At 39.0% G+C, this 27,242-nt stretch overlaps 2 protein-coding genes across 2 annotated transcripts; both read right to left on the bottom strand.

The window, feature by feature from the left end:
- Positions 1-337: 337 nt before the first annotated feature.
- Positions 338-3,194, bottom strand: LOC122141649. The gene is made up of 2 exons (XM_042749573.1): positions 2,173-3,194; positions 338-746 (listed from the first exon to the last, which is right to left on the bottom strand). The coding sequence occupies exon 1, from the start codon at positions 3,192-3,194 to the stop codon at positions 2,259-2,261; it is 936 nt and encodes a 311-aa protein (XP_042605507.1). The 3' UTR covers positions 338-746; positions 2,173-2,258.
- A 5,910-nt stretch (positions 3,195-9,104) lies between these two features.
- Positions 9,105-12,610, bottom strand: LOC109100711 (CD209 antigen-like protein E). Its single transcript, XM_042749610.1, has 6 exons — positions 12,365-12,610; positions 12,038-12,175; positions 11,405-11,629; positions 9,795-9,922; positions 9,582-9,688; positions 9,105-9,470 (listed from the first exon to the last, which is right to left on the bottom strand). Exons 2-6 carry the CDS (start codon positions 12,165-12,167, stop codon positions 9,335-9,337), a joined length of 726 nt encoding a protein of 241 aa, XP_042605544.1. The 5' UTR covers positions 12,168-12,175; positions 12,365-12,610; the 3' UTR covers positions 9,105-9,334.
- Between the last annotated feature and the right edge of the window lie 14,632 nt (positions 12,611-27,242).

The following is a 27,242-nucleotide window of genomic DNA, read 5'->3' as shown; positions in this document are numbered from 1 at the left end:
GTGTGTACCTAAAGGTTCCTAAGCATCTCAGAGGCGCTGAACCACACGGGAGAGGCAAGCTCGAATTTTACAAACCTCTAGCGAGGGGAGCATCACCTGAGGCAGCATATACAAGAAGACTTCTGTAACTGCCACCTTCACTTCCCGCTGGATGCGACAGCACCTAAGTGGCCAGGAGACCCCTCAGGGTGACCTGGCCGGACATCCATGAAATTCCCTGCAGTGCTGTGCCAGGCCTGATGATCAAGGAGGCTCCCGCAGAAACCTGTGATCTCAGCCGCCTAATACCGGAACATGAAGCCGGATGGCTGGTGCTGACGAATGTTTAGTAAACACTGTAACTGAGCACTGCAAAGGAAACTCACAGAGTTTATTAGTAGACACATAACCACCAGCAATTTACACATAAGTGTGTAAACTAACCAGCGGCACTTCGGCACAGAATGTCGTTGCAGAGCCTCCAGCGAGAGAACCTCCTCGCACTTACGCCGCGGTGGTCGCTTCCACCAGTCGAGCTCCTCTGCAGACTCAACCGCCGTCATCAGTCCAGCCCTCCGTTGGCATTGACCCTGTAAGACAGAATGTTAGCCACCAAAATGTGTCAATACAAACCTCTCCTACTCTCTGCCCCCGACAGCGCACTGTCACACCCCCTCCAGCCAGAGGGGACTGGTCTTTTGAGGAGGAAGCTCCTCCTCAGGACCTCCACGTAGCCCTTCGGCCCATACAGGCTGTGGCGGTGGAACCTATAGAGCAGAGAAAAAAGACACATAAGAGCCGTCACCTATCACGAGTGGCGGAAAGCTCTCTCACTGTCTCATTGCCTCAGAGCCGTCACGACATAATCGTGGCGGAAACCTCTGATAAAACTCCGCCTCCACAGAGCCGTCACGAGAACCCCGTGACGGAACTCTCTGTTGGGATTTCCCCACCTCCGGAAGTGGACCCACGGGTTAACAATATGGCGTCCACTCCACGAGGTGAAGAGGCTTTACCGGAGCCTGATGGCGGAAGACCGGACCCCACACGACTCCCCTTCCCCCCGATATCTTCGCCCATTGTCTCTCCGAATCATTCCCAAAATGACGGGTTGTTATTTTCTGACGACCCATCGACCCCAGAGAAAATACCTTCTCCACTGTCGCTGTTCCTTAAAGAACTCGACCCTCTGTTGGACACTAACCCAAGACGGGTTGAGCAGGGTGAACCCAATGCTCTGAAACGGACATCGATTCCCATACCGACAGCAACAGAACGGCGATTCTCACTTAGACCATTGGTCGATCTAGACAGAGTCGAGTCACCACCGGCACAACAAACGGTGCCGCCTCCAGCGACCACAACGGCGCTACAGACCGTGACGATACAAGCGTCGCCCGACAGTCCGCATTCCAGCTCCCTGAACCGCCCGCTACGTCACATTAGCACAAATAGAAAATTCATAGACTGGAGCTTAACGATTAAAAAGAAAACGGTCATAATTGGCGACTCTAACCTGTCTAGATTCCCTCAATACGATGATCCAGACCTCCAGATAGATTGCTTCCCGGGCGCAAAATTCCAACACGCGAGCAATCTTCTGGAAAAGGCCACGGTATCTCTGGTCCCGGATCAGATCATCCTGTCTTTTGGTATTAACAACCGAAAACAGAGACATAAATTGAGAGCAATCGCGGAGATTCAAAAAGCCTACCAAACTGCGAGAAGGATCTTACCGCAGACAGCTGTCATCGTGCCTTTGATCAACTTCTCTAGAGCGCTACCGCTAGCCGAACGAGAAATGATTAAACATATGAATCGCTTTATCGGCAAGAACATGAACACCATCCCCCTCCTGGCGGCCACACATTTTCGGGTGGAGGGTGATGGCGTCCACTGGAGACCGGCTACGGCCAAGGCACTGTTCACAAATTGGATGGACCATTTAAACCTCTAAAACCCGACAGCCCAAAACGTGGTCCCCAAAAACTTATAATTAATCTATCCAAGTCCCTGATCTTAACGAAAGATCAAACCTCCGTTCTGGAGAAGGGCCTTTCCTTCATTCCCACCCCTCCCAAATGCCTAAAAAAAGAATTGTTAGCGGATATACAGTCTTATCATCGCAGAATTAAGCTCGAGACATATTTTGAGGGCAAAAAGAATTCCAAAGAAAAAGTGCCTTTTACCCACCCATCTGATTGGGAGCCCCCGTTGTCCAGCCTGCCTAAAGAAATCGGCAAAGTCATCAGGGCTGATAACTATGCCTTTAAAAGCCTTCACTGGAAGTAAGCTAGCGGTTTCAAGGCGGAGGTCGCGAGGGCCGTTTGCTCCCAATCCGCCATGAAAATGTTAGCGTACGATGGTGCAAACTTTTTCCCCATGGCCGTTCCCTTGACTTGCAGGTAAAATTTAGAGTCGAATTCGAAGTCATTTTTAGTCAGGTTTATCTCTAATAGTTTTAGGAGATGTTCATCTGGCCTATGGGGGTCGGGGTATTTTTTCATACAGTTTTGGACTGCTGTAATGCCAGTAGGGGTATCAATATTGGTGTATAGACTGTCTATGTCAATGGTGAACAAAAAGGAGTTTGATGGAATTTTAAGTTTGCCAATTTTGGAAATAAAATCGTACGTATCTTTTAAATAGCTTGGATGTCTGGTGGAGAGAGGGTTGAGGAAGTGCTCGATATATTCCGCGGTGCAGTACGTCTCGCTGTTACAATCGGACACTATTGGCCGGCCGGGTGGAACTACAAAAGGTATGCTCCATTTCGCCGGTTCTTTATGGATCTTCGGTAACAGGTAAAAAAGTCTTGGTCTGGGTGGGCCCTCACCCATCAGATATTTCTTTTGTTTACCATTTATTACCCTCTTTTGCACCATATCCTCTAATATATCTTCCACTTCCTTTGCAGTTTCCAAGTAGACTGGACCCTCGAGTGGATGATAATGATTGCGCACGGACAGCTGTCTGAGGCCCTCCCCTATATAATGTGCCCTGTCTAATATGACCGTAGCGTTACCTTTGTCAGCGGATTTAATAACCATATTAGTGTTATCGCGTAGCTCTTTTAGGGCTCTCTTTTCCCCGGTGGTCAGGTAAGTATATACAGAAAGGGTTATTTTTATACTCCAACCCTCCTGCGCTGGAGCCCCGCTCAAGGGGCGCCTCCTTTTAGTCCGGACCATCAGTAAGGTGGTTGCTATGAACATAGAACCAGCCAAAAACATTATAGGTCCAGCATAGGAGACTGTTATGCGTTAGAGGTTTCCACCTAACCTCGATCAGGTGGAGAGCTGGTGGTTACAGGGGAATTAAGAAGGGGGGGATAAAAGCAAAAGTTAAAAATCCCTAAAGGGAACGAGTAGATACCTCAGTATCACTCTGACTCAGACGAGAACGCTGCCTCATCTGGATCACATCCCTTAGGTTCTGCTTACCCCCTTGTGACCCACAATTCCTCTTAACCCTGCCCGCAGGTGGGGGAGGAGCGTGAGTCGCGACACTAGCCTTCTGTGCCCATCTTTCATCCTCAGATCGAGACAGGCCAGGACCCCTATGTTGTTCGGGCTCAGACCTGGACCTTCGTGGAACGAAGGATCTGAAAGCAGCGGAGTGCGCCTTCGTCTCCCGGAACTTCTCGATCACCGTCTCAACGGAAATACCGAAAAGTTCAGAAGACGAAACCTGAGCATCGAGAAGAAAGCCTTTTCTTTCTTCCCGATGTCTGCCAGGTTCATCCACAGATGTCTCTCCGCCACCACCATGGCCGCCATAGTCCTGCGCTTGGCAGAGGCGGCCTGCTTGGTAGCCCGGAGAGAGGCCTGTGGTGCGGCGCAGCTCGGCTTCCTGATCAGGAAAAAGGCCTTCGCGTCTATCCAGGTCTTTTAGCAGATCATTCTAATATGCTTGAAGCATTTATTTTGTAATAAAGCCACAGCCTGACCTGCTGCTGCGTATGCCTTGCCATTTAAGCAAGATGCATTGCTTGAAGGGGCTTAGATGGCAAGGAGGGAGATTAAGAGAGGATGTCTCCCCCGCAGAATGAAAGCTCTTTCTGCAGGGGGCATCCTCTCATAGCCGTTTTCGCGCATCGCCTCGATGTCGGCAAAACTCTTATGCTGAAACCGATGGATGCGAGAAGAAAACGGCCTCTTTCATTTCCTTTCGATCTCTGTATGGAGATCAGGCAGAAATGGAAGGCTCACCTGAGCTGGAGGGCTATGGTCGGAAAGATAACGCTCATCGAGGCACGATCCATAAACTCAACAGCTCTACATACGCAGGGCAGGAGAATTGAGAAGGCTCAGCCTCAGCTTCTTCACCATCCTCAAATATCTCCTGCTTTTCCTGGGTAAAAACCCAGCAGAGCACTAACCTCAGTATCAGAAAGTGTTAAAGATATAACATCATCCTCCCAAGGCTCTCTCTCGTCCGCAGCCATTATGAGCGCGAAAGGGAAAGTCCCTCTTTAAACCATTCAGACAGATCCATTCTCCTCCGTGCCTCAGCAGCGGCGGGTCCTGAACCGCGGGAAGCAGATGGCTGCCTTTTATTTTCCTTGGAAAGAGAGACGAACGAGAGCGGAGCTTTTTCCTTGAAAAAATGCTCGCAATGCACGCAGATTGCCTCCTCAAAGACATCGCGTGCGTGCTCTTTACCCAAACAAATCATGTAAAGATCGTGTGTGTCATCAGGTGTCAAATAACGCCGACACGGATGCATACATTGTCTAAACGCTTGCTAGTAGTCGCCATGATAGACAGAGAAAGAGCGCTCTTACCGGTTCTTTCAGATGCACGCTTCAAACAAAACAGTCAGTGAAGACGAAGAAGAGAATGACGTGTTTTCCCGGTGCCTGTTTTATAGTCGCACCGGTAGTGACGTCAGAGGCTGTCGCCGGCCAACTCGTTGGTGTTTTTTCCATAGCGACCCCTAGAGGACGCAGTTCGAAGTTCCCTTGAAAGGGAACTTGTGGTTAAAGTGCCACTCAGTGGTCAAATGCTGCAAATGATCACGGCAGAACGATCGTTTTGGTTGGCCACCTACTGTATGTACTGTATTATATGGATGACAGTCAGACATGATGTGGAATTGTTCAAATGAATTTCTGATAGCCTCCTTTTGGAATGATCTGAAGCATTTTATATGTAAAGAAGACAGTCTCTGTGGGTTTTAGAGAGGATTCCAGTCATGCAAGCAAGGAAGAGGTCAAAAGGGAGTCTGGCTTTAGCTCTTTATCTTGAGAGAGGGAAATCCCACTTTTGTCCCTGTGACATTCGGAATGTGTGTCTCCAGAACCGTTTATCTTGGGTTAACTGCCTAAAGTTGAGAATGCTGGAGGAGTTATTTTTATACTGTCACTAGTTTATAAAATCGTCCGTAGAGGAGTAACTATTAAACTCAGGCTTTGTGGTGACAGGTCTCAGTTTTATGATCATCCAGTGTGAGACTTAGGGCATCTTGTGAAATTCAGTTCTTTGCATTGTTTTAGCAAAATTCTGGACTGCATTTCCCAAAAGCATTGTAAGCTTTGGTGGTTTCAATGGGTCTACGATGTACTTAAGCTTACGATGCTTTTGGTAAACGCAGCCCTGATCAAGTCTTCGGTATCTAAAACACCCCAAAATTTTACATCAATTTACATGTAGCAAGCAGGGTGGGGCTGAGAGCCGTGGGAACAGAGCAAGGAGGCGGGAACCTTCCATGAAACTCGAGGCCTCAATCCCTTCCCATGGCTCTTGGCCCCATCCTGCTTGCAACAATGATGTTTGAGGTCTTTTTGATATGTGAAACACATTTTACACTGAAGACACATAAAAGGTCTCTCTCCAGTATGAAGCCTCATGTGATTATTAAAGGTTGCTTTATGCCTGAAACTCTTTCCACTGATCATGTCACTAGTGTGACTGTTCGTGTGATGGTTAAGGTTTAGTTTTGTAGAAGTTCTTCCACACAGTTTGCAGGTTTAATCTTCTCTCTGGTGTGAATTCTCATGTGCCCGTTAAAGCTTGTTTGTCGTGTGAAACTGTTTCCACACAGTTTACATGTGAACAGCTTCTCTCCAGTGTGAACTCTCTTGTGCCGGTTAAAGTTTCCTTGTTGAGTGAAACTCTTTCCACACTGAGGGCATGTGTAAGGCTTCTCTCCAGTATGAATCCTCATGTGCCTTCTGAGGCTTCCTTTTTCAATAAAACTGTTTCCACACAGTTTACATGTGAATGGCTTCTCTCCAGTGTGAACTCTCTTGTGCCTGTTAAAGTTTCCTTGTTGAGTGAAACTCTTTCCACATTGAGGGCATGTGTAAGGCTTCTCTCCAGTGTGAATCCTTATGTGCATGTTAAAGCTTCTGTAAGGATCCACCCGCCAGCCCAAAAAGCGGAATCCAGCGGCCTGGTCGAAGGTTTAATGCGTATTCGGTCTTTTCTTTGCGCCTCTGAATTTATCAGGATTTAGTTTGAATTTTAGTCTAGCTCAATGTTTAATCTGACTCCAATTTCACGTGATCACTAAATTTAGGCAATATTTCTATCAAAAGCTGATCACAGATATCGATTGTTTATTAATTTAGATATTTGAGTATTCTGAAAATCCCATACTTTCAATTATTCGTTCATTGCAGACCCGATATCGCTTTAGAAGTAACATTTCGGCCTATTGAATGCTCTTCTCGGACACAAACTCGTCAGTCTGATCTTAAACATTGGATGCAGGGTAAATATCTACCTTTAAGTCGGTCGCGCCCTGCTTACTCGTACAAAAAGTATAGTTTTTATATATTTACGAAAACTGCAACTTATTTAAGACAGCGATAGTCAGAAATCGAAATGGACTCAATTGATGTGCCCCATGCTCCATCTATTAAACCTTTCGTATGAACAATCCTGAACACAGATTTGAGGTAATACCTTCACTTTAATCTACTAGTAATAATGAATTAAGAATAATGCAGAATAAATCAAATATAACAATTTATTATCAATCAGGTAAAATTGTATCATGCCAATTACATAATGAAAATAATTAGAAGCCAATTTAGAAAGGATAGTGTAAGTGTAAATCACATTGTAGTTGTGTTGCAACTTTGCTTCTGCACAAAGACACTGTAGCCATATTGGGAACGGCCAAGTGATCCATGCAGGAGGCACACAAATTTAACATAGTCACACATGTAACAGTTATCCTAATTTAAGACACATGGTCTAAAATGCATAGCAAAGCACTCAGGTGTTTTTAGAGAATAAACTTAACTAGCCAATGTGTACATGTAGTAGCACAAACAACTATACAGTGTGCTCTGTAGGCACAATGTGTTTAACACAATTACATAATAGTATACCTGACTTCAGGAAGATACATAGTATGGAGCATATGAAATACACTCCACACTACGGGCTTTCTGGCAACAGAATCGTGCAGTAGTGTTTTGTCACTTCCCTTAAATACTCAGACCAGATAACAAAGAAATCTTCAAATCAGTTGTAAAAACATCCTTTTGGTTCTTTAGGCTCCCGTGATCACATAAGGGTCACACCTGGCTGGAGATAAACATTCTCACAGACCCCTAAAGGGGAACACACCCCCTCCTCAGCAGAACACAATTCTACAAAAGTTTTCAATCTTTCTCATAATATAAATGACTACTTTGAAATTGAGACCAATTTACCAATCGCACAAAGACCTTTAAAATGACACCAAACATGAAAAGTTTACAATCATGAATCCTGAAGATATAGTAAATGTTTTATGTGAGCGTAACAACTTTTAGTTGCCTGGACCATGTGCCCTGGGGGGAAGGATGGGTGAAGGTACCAAAGAACAAATGGTCTTTCTTCCAGATCTTCCTATCTGTTTGTTTGGTCCACGAGGAGATCAAAGCCCATTGTTTTGGTGCATCTGCATTTGCATTGCGAGAGTTCCTGAAAGTCTGGCTTCACAAAGAATTAATTTCATAAGGAAATAATTTCACTCCTTACAGCCTTTATGAAATAAACAATAGAAAGTCACATTAGTGTAATTGTCAAGCCTTTTTACATCATTTGTTTTCACACATCAAAAAGTTCACTTTCCGTCTACGTTATGTTTCACACAACTATTTTCCACTCTCTCTGTCCCTCAGAATTAAACTCTTTTTCTTTTGTACTTCTTAATGAAAAAGTTAATTCAACCAAAAAGGAAAATTCTGTCATCATTTACCCTTATGTGTAACTAAGGTATTGTAATATTTTGACTTACTACTTTTGACTGTAGAAGTAATTAGATCACCATAATTTTTTTGAAATCATGTTACTGCTAACGCTGGATGTAAAAAAAAGTAGCAGTTTGTTAAATGTACTATTAAGATTATTACATTTCAAAAATCCAATTAATGAACAATCAATCTCCGCACACCTGACGGCAATTGATAGGTGCGTAGGAGACAAAGACCACAAAGATCAAAACTCAAGGAAAAAGAAAACAATTCCTGCACACTGTTAATCAGTACAGAAGTATCAAAAGGTTTAATTACATGGGAACGCCGGCGGATCGTGGGTCAGCATCGTTTAAGAACTACGACGGTATCTGATCGTCTTCAAACCTTTGACTTCTGTAAACGATCTGGTGTAAGATTCTCTCTCGTGATCAGCTGGATGTTCATTTAGGTCATTATGTAGATCATGATCTGATCATTCTGACTGAATCACTCGAGTTGGCAACATCTTGCACTTGGGTTTTTTGCTTTAATAAGACACTCGACGACGCTCTAGTGTAACAATGCCTGAAGAAGAAGCGGCTTGGCTTTGAAACGTCACGGGTTCACTAAGGTCGATACGTAGACGTGGAACTTCTCCTCGTTCTCTACGTGCTCTGTATCCCCCCACCGCCCACATGTGCCTGCTGTACGCAAAAATATTGAAAAACTGAAATAGGAACTTTATTTTTTATGTTGCTGCCACAACAGTTTCTGTACCACGTGTTCTTTCTTCATGTTGAGAAAGAATAAAGCTTTATTATTTGGTCACTACACTATGAAAACCTTTTCTTTTGCAAGTTTTCAAAGCAAATATTATGAAAGCTTGTCTTCCCCTGCACTTACTCAAGGCCATATTACATTACTCCCAACACTAGTATTTCTTCATAATTACAACAGTTATACTTTAGTTTACAGTGTCTTAATAATATACAAGAAGCTATAACAGTATATCAACTAACTTGTTGATATACTGAATAAAAACAAACGGGAAATGGGAAAACAGGATCCATGTGCAGTCATAACATTTATTCAAACCAACAAGATAAATGTAATAGGATCATTACCATACATTATATTTAAATTTTCATAATGCACTATATACATATTTATTGAAATGTGTCATTTAAGAACACTCTTCTCACAGATCCATTTAGACATATAATCACATGAAAAATCAGCCCATCCTGATGAACGATTAATAGCACAGTCTTCCTCTTTTCCCCGATAGCTGTTTGGCTCTCCAGACGCCCAGAACCTGCATCAACAGATCAGCGTTAGATCTTCAGAGCTGCTTTCTGTGTGATATGATACTGACTGAGACAATCATTTATTACATAATAATCAGATCAGTTCAGTGATTTCTCACCCAGAGGTCATGCTGCTGCCATCAACCCATTTCCATCTGCCCTCCACTTCAATATCAGTCAGACCAATCCAGACTTCAGAACCACCAGAAATGATCTTCACAAACTCCTGAGAAGTCAAACAATAACATGATTTATTAAATGAGCACAGACACATTTCATCACATTATCTTTAATTTAAAAACTAAACACCACGATCACACACACACACTCACTTGTTCCTCTGTGTTGTTGATGATGATCAGATCTGCTCCTCTCTCTCTACAGTATCTTCTGCTCTCAGTCCAGCTCTTCTTCTCAGAGGAAATGAAGTAAAGACTGGATTGATAGTACTTCCATCCATCTATAAACACAACCAGATAAGACATGAACTAAACTTTGATCCACATCAAGTTACTGTAAAATGGTTGTTAGTTGTAGTAGTGTATATATTCTAGTAGTTGTTTATAATATGCTGTTTATGACTTTATTAATCATTTGTCTCGTTGATAGCTAATCTTTTTCTTATGTCACTAAATCAGTTATTGTAATTATTACAGGACTATTTATTACAGTTTTTCTCGATTGCTAACACACTATAACTGATTCATTTATCCCAACTTTCCAAACCATTCATTCAGTTCTCGAAACAAAGACGTTTCTCAAAACCTTTAACATTTCACCTGTTTTCAATTTGACCAGTATTTTCTGCTAAACTCTACACAAAAATGCCCTCATTTTCAACAGGTTTAACCATGTTCTCATTCAGAAAACACAAGCACACAATATAATAACCTCAAGCATCACTATATGAACTCAAACAGCACATATTTATCTATGTGTAAATATTAGTAACAAAACCAGTCAGAATCTCAGGATAATATGAACATGAACACATGGGATTATGTGCTTTTGAAAAATTAATCCTTGTGGTGGGAGACAAAGAGGAAGAGGAGGGGAAAAGAAAAATGAAGAGAACGGGGTCGAAGGACATTTGTTCCTGTAGAAATACAAAGCTCTATAGTTGATCATGTTCATGGAGTGACCTACAGACTCATCTAGAGGGTTTTACTCTACTTACACTTACAGTATAATTTCAGCACATCGTCACTGTACTTTAAGATGAGAGAACTTTTCACTCTTCTGTGTAGTAAATACTGTACACCCGCAAACTCATAACTGTTGAATTGATTTGTAGTAAAGTACTTCTTACATTTATTTTTGCAGGACTGAGAGACGACTAGGAGAGGCAGAGAAAGTCTAGAAGACTAAGAAACTGATAGACTAAAGACTAATAAACTGCTGGAGTACTGAACTGAATGGATGCTGAATTATTTATTTATTTGTTACTGTACAGTAACTGACTTCATACTCGATTGTGTCTTCATAATTATTTGGTCTTTTAACTTTTCTAGTGTTTTTCATCTACTGCAAAATCTCTTTACAGTAGTGTAATGAAAATGAACTTTTCTTAAAGCTTATTGCTGAATTCTTCCCTCTATGTCTGCTGTATACGGTAAGAGACATTGACCTGCAGAATTACTGATTGATTCCTAAAAGGAGGTTTTAGTCACAGCTTTTTATATTCATCAAACTAGTGTTCACTAAGCAGTGAAGTAGTCTGTTTACTAGGCACCGTGTACTGTATTATATTCATTTGACTTCCCTAGATTATTATTAATTATAGACATGACATAATTAATTATATAATTATATCATATTATATCATTATTATATTATATAATTATATATACATAATTATAGCCACATGACAGATCCAGTTCACTCCACTTTAAAAACGGAGTCTGCTATGAAGCAAGTTAGTGGTTAGACTGAAGAAACTTACCTGCTAAACGTTTCTGAAGTTCATTTCTTTCTGATTTTAACTGGTCTCTCTCTTCTGTGAGGTTGGTGATCTTAGTTAGCAGCTGTTGTCTCTCTTGTGTGTAGTTTGTACTCTTTGTATAGATGAAGACACACAGCACTAAGACTGCAGTCAGCAGAAGAACACACAGCAGCCCCAAACACACACCAGCTGCTCTGGAGCTTCTGATCTTCACACCATCACTTCCTGAAGATGATAGATATGATGTTACTCTCTTCCCTTCCTCATATCATACGACTCACATCTTCTGAAACATGTGAACTGTAGACTAACTTTACCTCTTGTCAGATGTTTATTAGTGTGGTTTTTGTCCTTGTGTTTTGTGAATAAATGCAGAGGAACAGTTCACTCAAAAAATAGTTTCCTGATTATTTACTCATCCGAGATTCACTGTATATGACTTTCTTTCTAGCAAGCCGAAGGAAAACGTACACATTTTTCTAAAGGTTTTATTTAGGGAAAATGTAAACGGGGTTGACAAACAACATCTCAAGAACCTTTTCTAAAAAATCAAAAATCCGTATTTAGGCAAAGCTTTGTCATCATAATCCTGAACTGTTCCTTTTTTTGGCTGAATCCTTTAATCTCAGTTACCTGTGTGTTGAGGTGTTTGGGGTTTTGCTGTGTTGAAGTCTTCTGTGTCTTTCTTAAATTTCATTTCTCTTACAGCCTCTGCACTGATGTAGATATCAACAATCCTTTCTATTCGGTCTTCTGAGTCCATTATTGAACCTTCATACACAAGACATTTATGGTGCAGTTGAAATGGTTATAGTCATATATATAGATGGAACATAATTTTAAATATATTATATATATATATATATATATATATATAGATGGAACATAATTTTAAAATAAAGCTTATAATTCATACATTGAACTATCTACTGAAATATATTCTTGATTAATCTCAGTTACCTGTGAGTTCAGAAGACTGGATTCTTGTGGCGTTGAATCTGTGATCTCTTTTCTGACTTTACCTCTTACAACATCCACATATTCTTACACATGATCAATGTTGTTTCATCTTCTCTGCATATTTTCTGAGTTTTACCCTTTTCTGTATTTTCATTTACACTATCTGAGTGTTTTAGTGTCAGCAAACTAACACTAGTTTCTCTCTCCTGTAGTGGACTGTGTTGTGTTTCTCAACGGTTTGTGTGGCAAGTATTTATGCAGAAAGGAAGTGTTTTTTGGAAATACTTCAAGTATTTATGTAAAAAGGCACTTCAACAGACATTGTTCAACACTTGTCGTTAGGCCTAATAATTACGCATTTCCATTTGAGTGATTGAGGATGGACAGCAAATACATTATGAGAGAGACACTATATAAATGTTGAGGATATACTGTATTTAGCTGAACATCTCTAAAACAAAATTCTTTAATTAAAACACAGAATCTGTTTGTGGTGGATGCAGAAGATGCCCCATCCTCACTCTTGAAAGACACCAGGGTCTTCATTTCACAGAATGATCCATCACTTAACTGTACAACAGAATTATTTCTCTTTTTTTTAGAGTCGTGTTATTACAGGAATGATAAAGAACACTGCTCATTGAAAAAAAAGTACATTTACTAATATTTACTAATATTTCAAATAAAAAATTCATTGAATTTACTACATTTTTTTTAAAAAAAGTGGTTGCAATCAATTTATTTTAGCTACATTTAAATAAACAAAATTTAGTTAACTAACTTTCAACATTTTGTTCTATTTAAATGTAACTTAAATTGTTTGCACTTAAACAAAAAAAAACACAAAAAAAAAAAAACAGTGTACATAAGTCTTTCATAGTAAGCCTACATTAAGCTTTTTTTAAATGTAATAGCTGTTAACACGTAAATTGCATGTTAACACGTACCTACATTTTTTGGACATTAGCACCGCCAACTGGTTTAGTGCTCTTGTTCAAACACAGAGAACCTAACTAGATTAAGCTTGTAAATACCAAATTTTAATGTGAAAATACATGTTGAACAATGTATTTTTCAGAATACAGGCTACAACTAGGCCTACATATAATAACTACAGCATGATTTAAATGGGCCTATTTAGACAGTTCAAGCCCTGAAAGTCATGACTATTTTCACAATCACAATAGAAGTTGTGTAAGGATAATTACACATTTCCTTCAAATAGTATTTTCATGTACACTCCTACTGTAGCATATTTCTAAAGCATCTTTTTATAATTTAACCACTATGCATTATTTGTTAGAGAGCCCCTTCTGATAACACATTAAGCCTTATGAATCTGAGATTGTTCAGTGTTTTTCGAAGTATATATATATATATACTTCACACACACTACACTTTACACATTATATTACATTACACATACTGATACTGAGATAAGGTACACCTGTGCAGCACTTTTAGCCTTCCTTGTATTTATGAAAATACATGTTTTTCAGAAAGTTTTTGATTAAGGGTTTTGATATACAGGTTTTACCTCTCTACCCCAAAGAATTACATACAATACAATACAAACAATGCAGCAAATATTTACTTTTGTATTTACCAATTTCTGAACTTAATTGACCATTTATTTACATCTGCTGCCTAGAATTTTTTCTACATCACAAAATATATACTTACCGTGCATTATGAAAATCATTATTAATGTTGAATCCATAGTTCTTCTCAAAATCTCCACAGGCCTCTTACATTGTTGGTGGTGTTGTGACATTGTTTATTGACAACAAACTGACATGCTCTTTTTGTACCATTTCCAAAACCACTTTTCTCCGTTTTCTCGTAATAGCGAGATCTTATGTCCAACATGTTAAAAACGAGACATTTTTTTCTCGTAATAGCAAGATCGTAATGTCCTTAAAAGACATTTTTTCTCTTAATATGCAAAAAAACATATTTTCTTGGCCTTATAAGGACATGTGTAGTCATGTACAAAATATGCCTTTATCCACATAAAATAGCCTATCACGCATTTATCAAACTTCTACATTTAAAAATCTTAAGCTAATAGTAGCAGCCCTGAATCAGAGGCGGACCCCAGGCAAAATTAATCAGTGAGGCCCTTTTTTAAAATATATTTTATATAGGCCTATACGTTTTTTTTAAATATAATATATGAATATAATAATATTTATTTTTTGTTAATAGGCTATATCATCATAGATATAATTAAACAAAAAGTAGTCAGAACAGAACATAGCCTGAGTTATTTTTTACAACATTGTGTTATTATTTATTTTATTAACGAAATGTCAGTCTTCATCTTTATAACAGAAGATACAATAAAATACAAAAATCTTCAAGATACAGCCTACAATCTTTACATGTATAATGGATTGTCACCTTATAAACAGTCCTTTGTGTGGTGGAATAAGCAATGCGATACAGAAATATGTTAGCATCTTAACTGAAACTTTATTTTGTTATTTTATTAGTTCATTAACTAATTATGCTACACTCAGTTTAATGTAAGAGCTGGGAACTAATTAGGCTACTAATTAAATAATTCAACTATTAAATGTAGGCTATTGATTAGAGTTGCCATAGACTGAATATTTTTCCTAGTAGGCTAGTCATTCATTTAAGCAAGGACTAATCGCACGCATAGGCCTACATATTACCGGCAAAAGTAGGCTAATGATAATAAATGTGTATGAAAAAATAACATAGCATTTTAATTGTTTATTAATAGTGTATTCTAAATCAGTGTAGGCTGCAAATTTATCTCCATGTAATCGCTGTAAAGTAGGCTAGATGCGCATTTCATACGGACAGGATTACATAATCAGATGGTATAGTATAGCCATTCCACCGAAAGGGTGCATTTCTGTCCCCAGGACATTATATATATAAAATTGCATGAAAATTAACTCTAAAATACATTTTATTATTAAGCTAAATGTCCTGCTTATTAAGCTAACCACAAATTTAAAATGTATAATTAAAAACATTAATAAAAAACTACATAGAACACAAAAAAATTGCATTTTCTGCATGCCCCCACTCTCTGTCTCTAAACTTTACCATGAAATATAATGATTAAAATGCTTCAGAAATCTTAATTTGGGCATAATTTAGTGGAAAGAATAATATGAATGAAAAGATGTTTTGAAATTTATAGAACTTGCCCCTTTAACACTAGAACTACTGGAATTGTATAATGAGCGGGCATCTGATCATTCATATAGACCGTACCAAATGTCATTTTTGTTATGTCATATATTAAGCTATTGAGGTTTTGTCTTTAGACCCATACAACGATATTCTTGTAATAGTCTATGATATATTACGGTCGGTGGTTATAGTCCGTGTCTTATGTATCTTTCTGTTTCCCTTGTTTACTCTGGAGTCGCTCTACCTCTATGAGCGTGCAGCTCTCTTTCTCATAGGTTGACGGCGGCAATGAGGAGAAGAAACGAGAGAGAGATAGACTGGGTTCCAGACAGAGAGGCAGCGTCTTTAAGTTCTGTGTTACGTTTGTTTTGTTATGCTTTATGAATTATTTTCCTCATAGCCTAGTTTTTGCTATGTTAGATTTTTTCCCACCAAGCTTATTCAGTGTCATTAGATTTTGTTTAGGGAGAGCGGGGCACAACCTAACACATTTTGGTTTTGGCTCAATTATTAAAAAAATTAACAAGTTAGATTAATTCTCTTTTTTACACAAGCAACACACAAATCTCTGCTACAAATGAACACTTAAAGTTTTTTCTAAGACCTAACCATTAGCGTAGCCTACAGTTGCACGGAAAGTGACAGAAGTGCAAATGTTACAACTTACCTCATATGCAGGGTTACTTGTAACACTTTTGTGTAACACACACAAATTCATTACTATTTTGTCTGTATAGTTTGATATTGTTTGTGCATCTAGATAGATATCCATACATCCATCCCTCATCCAGTCATCCTTATGGATCAATAAAATGTAAGTGCTGCACAGTTTTGCAATAAATAAATAAAATCATCAAATATTGCAATTGCAATTGAATTATTTTGTGTAAAACTATTATTAATAATAATATATTACCTTCCCCCTTTTAAAATAATTTGGAAGAGCTATGTATTATAGGCTATATTTGAAGTAAGTGTGAACACATTTGTGTCGTTGTGTGTAAACGATGACAACTGTGCTGTAGTTGCGTTTAACTTTCGCCCACCTGTTTAGCATTTTGAAAGCGCATCACAGTTTGAAATAGAGTTTTGAAAAAGAGTGCATGAGATTGGCAAACAGTTTTTTAACTACTTAAATCTGTTTAATGTTTTACAGAAAGAGTGATTTATCGGTTTATTAACGTTTTTGTTAAGCACAATTCACACCCAACGATAATTCGTGAGAGAGAGAGAGAGAGAGAGAGAGAGAGAGAGAGAGAGAGAGACACGTGCACTCTCACCGTCTTTAAACATCTATATGTTTCAAACTAAGCACATAATCTTAATCAAATGACAGTGCACAATGGCAAAAGGTCAGAAGATCAAAGTTTCTCATGGAGCACTCGTTAACAAAAGCTGTATTTGGTACTTAAATGCACTGTGAACTAACATAAACAATGAACAGCTGCATTTTTATTAACTAAGATTAACAAAGATTTATAAATAGCCTACAGTAATAAATGTATTGTTCATTGTAGTTCATGTTAGTTAGCAAATATATTTGTGTTAAAATTAAATAATTTGTTTAAAAAAATTTAATAATTTGTTTAAAAAAATTAAATAATTTGCTTTGAAAATCTCTTAAAATTAGTGTGCTTACCCAATTTTGTTAATGGTTAGCAAGATTTAGCCTTAATAAACGTCAGTATTGTTATTTTAATCAATTATATATGGTAAAAAATTACACTATTAGTCAAAATAAACTTATATTGTTAAAATGGTTATTGCTCCGCAGTTCAGTTATATACAGGGGTTAAAGTGGAAAAAAATCCTGAGCCTGAACTTTTTTCTTTGGGGGGGGGGGGGTTTGAAGAGAAACTGCACAGACGGACTTACTTTAAATATTGACGATAATAACAAAAATACAGTAACGAGCTTAAAGTGCTTAAAAAACTGGTAAACTGAGACTGAGATAGAGATGACTCTCTTCAATGATTATGCTTTGCACCATTTATTTAAAGTACTATGTCAAATAAAGTGTTTTCTTCTAAACAATAACAAGTGCTTAAAGTGCTTAAAGTGCTTAAATAACAAGTGACAAATAACTAAAGAACTGAACTGCTAAACTGAAGAATAGAAGTGAAATCAAGGCCATTATCATGAGGGCCTTGGCAGCATTGGAAACCATGTGCACGGTCTCTCCAGCAGATACGTCAAGGAGGTATGGGTTCTCCCTCCTTGCTTGAGTTTCAAGGCCAGAGTTTTTTCCTCTCATGACTGCATAGTTGTCAAGGAGGATGCTGGTAACTTGTCTCCACTCAAGACCATAAGTCTGCATGACATCTTTAAGTTCCAGCATAAGGTTTGGGGCATTGGCAATGTTGACTTCTCTGCTTGCCAGGTGTTGTGTTATTACTCTGTTGCTTTCATTATCAAAAAAGCAAACAAGCACATTGAGTATTTTATCCATATTCAAGGTTGTTGCTTCATCAACATTGAGTGAGAACGTGCATTTTTTTAGCTTCTCAGACAAATTTTTTGAACTGTAGTGCAATGCCATGAGTGTTCATGTAACTCGCATGTTGATTTGAAACCGACAGGCTAGTTAACGCTTTTTTGTCTTCTGCCAGTTTTCTACACAGGGTGACCAGTGGCTGCAAAATTCTGAATGACAAATCATGTTCTACTATAAATGTGCACAAACATATTTTTAAATCGCAGACACGGTCAGTCATAGACAACGGTGTGTCAGCTGTAACAGTTGCTCCCGGCATCGTTGTGGTAAGTTTGAGTGCACGGGCAGCGGCTCTATGACCGGAGTTACTGTGCTACTTACATGCAGGAATAAAAAGGTTCTTGATTGGAAGAGGGAAGAGTGGCATGTGAAATTTTATTTTGATTTACACACTTTATATATTGTCAATAATCTTTTCAACCTCTCTTGTAAATATTGCTAATCTTTTTTCATACTTAACTCTTGTAAATCTTTCATCATTTTCAATATTTTTTTATTTTTTTTGTTCAAGTTTAGATTGTTATAGTTTTCTTGTTTTCAGATGATAAATGGAGCTAGCCTCCAAAAGGAATCCCTGTCTCGTTGCTGCATTCTCATTACACTATACCACAACACTGGTCCAATCACAAATAACAATTTTTTACTATACTATTGTGAGTGTATTTTCAATAGAATATAATTAAATGAATGTACAAATGTTTGCCGTAAGTATTCAAGTCTTAACATAGAAATAATATTTTTATGTAACAAATATAAATTATGATTTACTATGTTGTGCACAAAATAACACACCAAAACCTTTGGTCATTGTATAAAAGTATGAAGAAGTATCATACAGCTCCAGGTATGCACATACAGCGATGATAAGTGTGTCCTCCATTGTTGTTTCGGATTTTCCCTCCGCTTGCTACGTCGTAATCACGTCACTACTAGAGCAAGCTCCTGATTGGTTAACGTAGCGCGAAATTTCACCAAAGTTCAGATTTTTCAACTCATGCGTTCCGCGCGTCAAAACGCCCGAAACGCTCAATTCGCGCCACAGGTTGTCTATTCGCGTCTTTGCATTAACTTAACATTGAAATCACTCGCGCCAGACGCTCTATTCGCGTCTGATGTGAACGCACCATTAATCATGACGAGCAAGCACGACTTTCTTACCGCTGCTGCCTTACAGTAGCTTCCTCGAGCAAATCGTGCAGAAACAAGCCCCGGGCTCTCTCAGTTTCTTGCACCAACTGCCAAAAGGCTCGCCATCTCTATTTTCTTCAATCCACGCCCAGCGCCATTTATTTTTGAGCCCTTTATCTATTGCTAGGACATCATCCCCAGGCTTCATAAACTTGCGCTCTATTTTTTTTTCTCCGACAACGCTAACGTGACATTGACGTATGGGTGTCAATCATACGGTGTTACAAGGACCCGCCCTTCTCTGCTTCTGATAGGCTTGTAACGTTAGTTAAAGCTCCGTTCCTCTCATATGATTGGTAGATGAAACAAATTGGCTCGAAAATATTAATCTGCACGCGCAGGCTCTCAAACATTTTTTTTTTTCCTCACGGCCACACGCCGGAGATCCGGCACGGTGCCGGAATACTTTAAGCCCTGCACTTGATTGTAGCTATTGACTTACACATTAGAAAAAAAATACTATGGAAGTCAATGTGGACAAGAAACTGTTATTCAAAATATCTTATTTTGTGTTTGTACATTTTCAAATGTAACAGGAGATAAAAAGGAGACAGATGGAAGAGTGTGAAAGGCGACGCAGAAAGGTATGTTCAAATATGATGTCGTCAAAAATGTAACTAAAAATGGTTACATTTTTAAAAAGGCAATAGATGATCACCGGAGGCATATATCAGCAATAGAGATTGCTAAGACATGTGACCAACTGGGCGGCAACGTCATCAGAACGCAAAGAATTATGGGTATGTTTGCCCAGTTTACATGGGTTGGCATAACAGGCTAGTGTTCTGGCATGAAAATAATGAAAAAATAGCGTGAAAAACAGAATATAATCGTACAAAATGCAGCGGACTAAAGAAAACATTGTCGTACCATACCGCCTAAAACCTAAATCCTAATGCAAAGACGAGATATGACGAGAAAAAAAGGGAATCAAAAGACTGGATCCTTACGAGCAGAGCGGGAGTGGTTGCAAGGGACGTCAAACTGTTGCCCAACTTCCAGCACCCATATATTAAACAACTACATGATACTAAGACATGGCTAAAAATCATTTTTGCATGTGAGAAGAGGCAGACATTACAAAAATCTTTTGGAAAACAATAAAACATTTACATATTAGATGTGAGCATGGTATATAATTCTCCAAAAGGGCTTGAACCGGTCTGTGTTCGTAGCTTTGACCTCAGTATGGCCGAGGTACAGAGAAGGGGTCCAGTCAGGATCACACTCCAACATTTCATAGGCAGGTTTGCCTGCAAACACAGTCACCAAATAAATTGCTATGTAGCCTAGATGTACAACATTTAAAACTGATTAACGTTACGTTTTAGTACGTTGGTAACTTAAGCTAATGGTCTGGTTAAGTCAAACAAAAACACGCTGGTTTTTGCCCACAACATAACATTTACAGAGAGTAATTGTAACTTACCTTTGTGAAAATGCTTTGAACACACCATCGTGTGTGGTGGAGTGTTATCGAAGGTAATCTTGGGCTCCTTACTGCTGCTATCCATGCCATTCGTCAACTATTTGTCACCTCTGAAACATGGCTTCTACTATTATTTTTCCACGCTGGAAAACGATAAAAGGATATTCCGTTCTTATGCTTTACGGCCACTTCTATTCCAGTTTATAGCGTTCTTCCCTCCATGCATAGAAGTCTGGCGCGTTATGTTTGTGCCGCGGTTTCCCAAAATGCTTTGCGTTTACCACTGGGAATACGTCATGATGACGACACATTAGCAATCTCTATTGTTGAGCCGGCTGATGGTCATATGATACAATTTAAATACCCAGATGGGAGAATCCTGAAGAGGAGATTCAATGTCTCTCAGTCATTTCAGGTTAATTGCTATTTAATTATCTACTTTTTACTTTTTTTAATTTGTTGAAGAAAGTTGTTTCAATTACTGATAATTTATTTTGCTTCTGACAGGACCTGGTTGCAGTTGCTGTTGTTGATGACATGGCAAGTGAAGTGTTCTCAGTGCAGTTGTCACTCTCACCAACTCCGTTATAGAGCAATCTAGTCTCTGGAAGATCATGGCATAGATGGGCCTTCCACTCTTTATGTGTCGTGGTTATCTTTGGATGAGGTACAGGTAAGGACATGTGATACATGTGTGTTTATACTAGGTGATTACTACAAATAGTATTTATCTGTGCATCATATATATATATATATATATATATATATATATATTGTATAACTATATATATGTATAAGTATGTAACATGATGAATGTGTTATCATTTCAGGAATTGCTTACAAATACAGACATCTCATCGACTGGATATTTACACCCGTCATTTCACCTCCACGGCCCGTCATTTCTCCCCCAAGCTCCGCCATGTCTCTCTTGTCACCTTGCATACCTGAAGAGTGAGTAGTGAATGCTTACTTCAAAGACAATACTGCTCTTAAGCAATTAAAAACACAACATGCTTGCATTTGTAGGTCAATATTTATTCTGCCAAGTAACTTGTAAGAAAAGAAAAAAACAATGAGGAGAAATGATCTTGTTTTGTAGATGCACCAGTCTTTATTCGGGTGAAAAGTAGCATCCAAATGTTATACAACATGTTTAATTTTAAGTTTAATTTTCTTGTGTGGCAGATGCATCAATCAGTCTTTATTCCAGCTAAGAGACGTAATGAAGCTTGTAAAGCATTCAGATTCAGGGTGTGGAGCTTGTTTTTACCATAAGATTTCTTAATTTCTTACAGCAGTAGCGTGATTTTAATAAGTGTTGTGCTTGTGAAATGGATTTTATAGTGCATGCAAAGTTAAAAATATCTTCAATTGTGTTAATATTAAATTATTCTCAAAGAATTGCACATTGGAACCCAGATGTCATTGAGTGGTCAAATTGGTTTCTTACTAAAATTTTACTCTGTGATATATTTACACAAAATATTTTCCAACTACCATCTTTACTTTAGGTTCAAAGAAGGTCTAAATGCCCTTGGGCTCCTAGATGAGCTTGTGGCTCACCCAACAGTTTTTCAAGAACAATTCCTGAAAACTGATGCCCAAATTACTGCTGCTGGCATTGTGGAGCTGTTCAAGCCGCAATTCAGCTCACCAAGAGGCTCCCATAAAAGGAGACAAGAGACCAGGGACCGTTGCATTCTGGCGGGACTGGTTTCTGGAGATGGAGGGTAAGACAGTTTTCAAACTCAGAACCACAAAAATCAATTTGAAATTATTACTTGTTAACGAAGTAATGGAGTTGCACAATTAATCATTAAAAGATTGCGATCTCGCTTCAAACACCCACAAAATATCATACCTATTTAAGACAGATTTGTCTGTCTGTTTAACCTTGGGCAAGTACAGTCGATCACAGCGAACAGCTGCCGCTGACCCAGAGAGTCATAGATATGAAAAAGCTTCACAAATTGTATTTTTCAACCACACCGTATCATTATTTTTGTTAAAATTATTCAAATTAACATAGATAATCAAAGAACTGCGATACAAGTTTTTAGTTTGGATAACAGTGATAAAAATAATAGAGTAAATCACTTTTTGAAAGTAACTTCAAATAAAGGTGCTTCAAATAAAGATTGTATCAATTACGTTAGACCAGCGGACAAGCAACTGTTTAATGTATTTGTCATTGTATCATTAATGCAAGAGACTAGTTCCCTCCTCTGCGCCGTGGCCCGGCAGTCCACAAGCTCCGCCTGGCTCCCTTGTCCCTTCGGCTCCGCCTTGCTCTGGTGTCGACCATCCTACGCCTCGGGACTCCACTCCTCTGACCTCATCCCTCCATCCCTCTGGCTCTGTCAGGCTCCTTCTTCCCCTCGGCTCCACCTCAGTCCTCTGTCGCTCTGGCTCCACTGCGGCTTTCTGGATCCACATCTCTGTGTCGTCGCCAGAGCCATCATTTCCGCCTAGGACCTCCGGATCCTCCCCGTCACCCTGGCTCTTCAGCTCTCCGTCTCAGGCTCCTCCACCTGCTCTGCCGCTGTTGCTCGGCCCCCTGGAGTCGGCGGCCATTCCTCTTCCATGGCCCCTTCCACCGTTGGCTCCACCTTGGGCTGTTATGGCTGTGGCCTGGCTCCTGCTGGGCTCCTCCTGTCTCCTCCCTCCATCGTCTCCTCCCTGGCTCCTTCCTCCTTGGTCCCTGTCTGCTGGACCCCTCCCAGGAGTTTGTCCTCCCCCGGAACCTCCTCCCAAGTTCCCACCCATGCCTCCCTCTGTTTTATACGGTGCTAGGATGCACCTTACGGGAGAGGGGCGTATTGTCACACCCCTGGATTCATTTAGTTTGTTTTTGCCCCATGACCCAGTTTCTGTCTCCCGTGTTTGGTTTGATTAGTTCCCAGATGTGTCTAGTTTCTTCCCCATGTGTTCCATGCCCCTGTTAATTGTCATTCCACTCACCTGTGTTTCCCCAATTATCCTGTCTTTTAAAGGTCCTAGTCTGTTCAGTCTGTGTTTGTCGGGTCTACAAGTTACATACGTGTGTCTTCCTCCTGTTTCCACATTGGATTAACCCCAGTGTTGGATTAATAGTCTAATTTCGCTAATCCTCGGCTCTGTGTTCCTTCTGGCAGTGTATTGTGACAGTCTCAGCACCATTGTAATACACCTGGAAAGAAGTGTAATATAGTTAGGAGTAAAATAAGTGTAATATAGTTAGGAAATAATGCTGATGTGAGGGCTTTTGGTCTTCATACAAATCAAATATAATAAAATCATATTACAACAGTTCAAATGTTGCTTTGGTGTAATTTGAATGAGAGCGGTTGGTCTAACAATATCTTTTTCCTGACATCCTTTCAGAACGGCATATCTGTGCTCTATTCTTGTTGACCACAGGTACAGCCTGCACTCAGGGCCCCATTTACACTGCATGGTTCAAGTGACCCAATTCCGATTTTTTCCTCTCATGTGGCACCGATCAGATATGACCGGTGAACGTGTAAGCAGGAAAAAACCGCATGGATTCCGATTTTCTCAGATCGGATTCAGGCCTCATTCATATGTGGTAATAAATCGGATATGAATCGGATACGTGCATTTGCGTGTGCCATGTAAGCAGACAAGTCGGATATTCCCCAGTAAATGCGAGTCATACGTCATTAAAAAAGTGACGTCAACTCAGGTGGACACCACCAACTGAGATCACATGACTTATTATAGGCGTGATAGAGGACGAAGGATACACACAGTGGAGCAATGCCAAGGTTTCATGTCTTTTAAGTCTTTGGGGCGGAGAGACAGTGCAGGCAAAAATGCAGGGTTGTTACAGAAATAAATCCATGTTTGAAGACATTTCAAGAGATATGGGGAGGCACGGTTTTAAGCGCTTTTTTCTCCCGCCGCGCCGTACTAGACCAATGTTTTGCTGATTTTTTTTGTTGACTTTTCAAAATATTGTGGAAAGCAAAACACTGTATAATATTATTTGCATCTGCATCCATTGTATTTCGTGCTGTTTTACTTCCTTTTCCCGGGTCAGAACGTCTAAGTTTGGTAGTTTCAGCAGTGTATAGTGTAAATGCAAAAATCGGATACTGGTCACTTTTAAAAGATGATGTAAGCGGGTCCTCAAAAAAATCGGATATAGTCAGAAAATCGGATTTGGGCATCAAGACCTGCAGTGTAAATGCAGCCTAAGTTTACATACAGTATTTATCAAAGACATTGTGGCTCCATTTTCCTTTTCTTTCCTGGTTTTAGGAATCGTGGCATTCCCTGGAAAAATCTTATTGCGTTCAATTCCGATAACGCATTTGTTCAACTGCCTCTTACATTCTTTCTCTCTGTTTCTTTCTCACTCTGTCTCACAACATTAAGCTAAAACATGTTGTAGCAAATGAAAATGTGTAAGTAATGTTTACCTTGTTCATAAATAAATCACTTTTAACATTTCTCTGTCATTCTTTAATATATATTGTGTAGTTATAAACTCTTTAGACTGTTAATGATTAGTGCTTTTTTTAAAGTTTGTGGATAAGAATCGTGTAAAAAAAAAATCCCTTATTTTGGGGATGGATTCCGGGAAATCTCCCTTATTTTCAATGTTCAATGTTGACAGCTATGTACATACCACATAGAGACTGATTGCTGATGCTGCTCTTGTTCAATTTCAGCCTCTGGATCTGATTCTGGATCATAAATATACGCTGAATCTGACTGTTAGCCATGGTTTGTTTTGGATGGTTTTGTCAATAATGTGTCACAGCTTCCAGACGCTCAACACAAAACACTACTCTCCATCCTCACTCTTTATTCAAAAAAAAAAACGTCACGACTACATCCACCCGTAAAAAACCAGGAAAAATCGGTACAGACTATCTTTCTCTTATGAATATAATAAAACTAAAGACTTTTTGGAGTTATGAAGGATGCAGTACTACTCTATAGGTACTCAAGATTAACAGGATATTGAGTGAAAACGAGCATTTCACCCCCCCTTTAATATTAAGGCTAAAATGTGTTTTTAATGTCTTGTATGATCTTTGAATAATATCAGTGTGTACAATTTCACTATAGCACAATCAAATATACTTAAGTATCTTTAGTTGGAGCTCAGCACAAAGTGCATTAAGTACAAAATGAGTTGTTCCAATTAGTTGTTCTGTACTGAGACTTTAAGTACATCAGTTTTAGAATGTTAAAAGTACAATTGCAGGTTATTTTAATTAAAGTACATAAATACGTAAATGAATTTGTTGTAAACATGGCATTACATGAATAAATATAAAGTTACTTTTAGTATATATATATATATATATATATATATATATATATATATATATATATATATATTGTGTGTATTAGGATTGTTAGACAGAAATTAAGTCAGTGAAAATGTATGACAATATTCAAGTACTTGTTCCTTATTAACATTAATGTTTTTTTCCCTTTTGTTGTATTCGATTTTAATCAGCATTGAACGATTGTGGAGGGATGTTTTCGGTGGAGTGTTAGATCTTTTCTACAATTGCTTCTCCAACCTTGAGAGGGAAGGCCTGCTTAACCCTGATAATGAACTTCATATGTATGCACTGCACTGGACATTTCTTCCACACATAAACCAACATCTACAGTCCTTCAAAGATGGCTGGAATTACCATACTTTGCGTACTGAAAGGCACCAATCACCACATCAGTTATGGTGTGAAAATCAGAAGGAAGGCCAGGATTCCCTCCAGGTCTGTACCTTTAAACTTTGGGAACTTCTGTGTAACTAATAATCCACAATGTTTTTACAGAATACAGTGTTAAAAGGATAGTTGACGCCAAAAAACAGGCAATGTGCACCACAGGATACATATTTAGTTCCATGTAGGAGGCATGTGAGAGAATATTTAATCCAAGATGGTTGTCAGTATCATAGGTGAGTCTGTTTGGAGTATGTGGGTAATGTGAATTGGTTCAAATAACATGTACTTGTTTAGTCAGTTTGACCTAAAGCCAACATGCCCACCCACAGATTTTAGATTTCAGGAGAAAAATGCAATACACCGGTTAATAGTAATAGTAACAAAGGGTTAGTTCACCCAAAAATTAAAATTGTCATAATTTACTTACCCTCAGGTTGTTACAAAGCTACATCTACTGCTGAATGCAAAGGAATAGATTTTGAAGAAAGTTTGTAATCAGGCTTCTTTGGGCCACCATTGACTTCCATAGTAGAAAAAAAAGTATAAACTTTCTTCAAACTATTTTCCTTTTGTTTTCAACAGAACAAAGACATTTATACAGGTTTGGAACACCATGAGGGTGAGTAAATGATGACAGAACTTTTATTTTGGGTGAACTATCACTTTAAGATGTTGAATAAAATTAAGTCAGATGTTGGTCATGTAGTTATTTACAGTATTTTAAAATATTTGTATCTCCTGAGATGCATTATCAGATTAGGCTAAAGCCCGGAACACACCAAGCCGACGTTGGTCCTAGTCGGCTATTTTTCAGCGGATTCGACATGATTTGCCAGCTTGGTGTGTTAGGGCAACTTTGGACCCAGATGCTGCCAACGTGAGCCAACTCTGCAGTCT

Source organism: Cyprinus carpio, chromosome A4, assembly GCF_018340385.1.
Source record: "Cyprinus carpio isolate SPL01 chromosome A4, ASM1834038v1, whole genome shotgun sequence".
Lineage (NCBI taxonomy): Eukaryota > Metazoa > Chordata > Actinopteri > Cypriniformes > Cyprinidae > Cyprinus > Cyprinus carpio.
The sequence above is the reverse complement of the archived record's forward strand: the minus strand, read 5'-3'. Positions and strand labels throughout refer to the sequence as shown.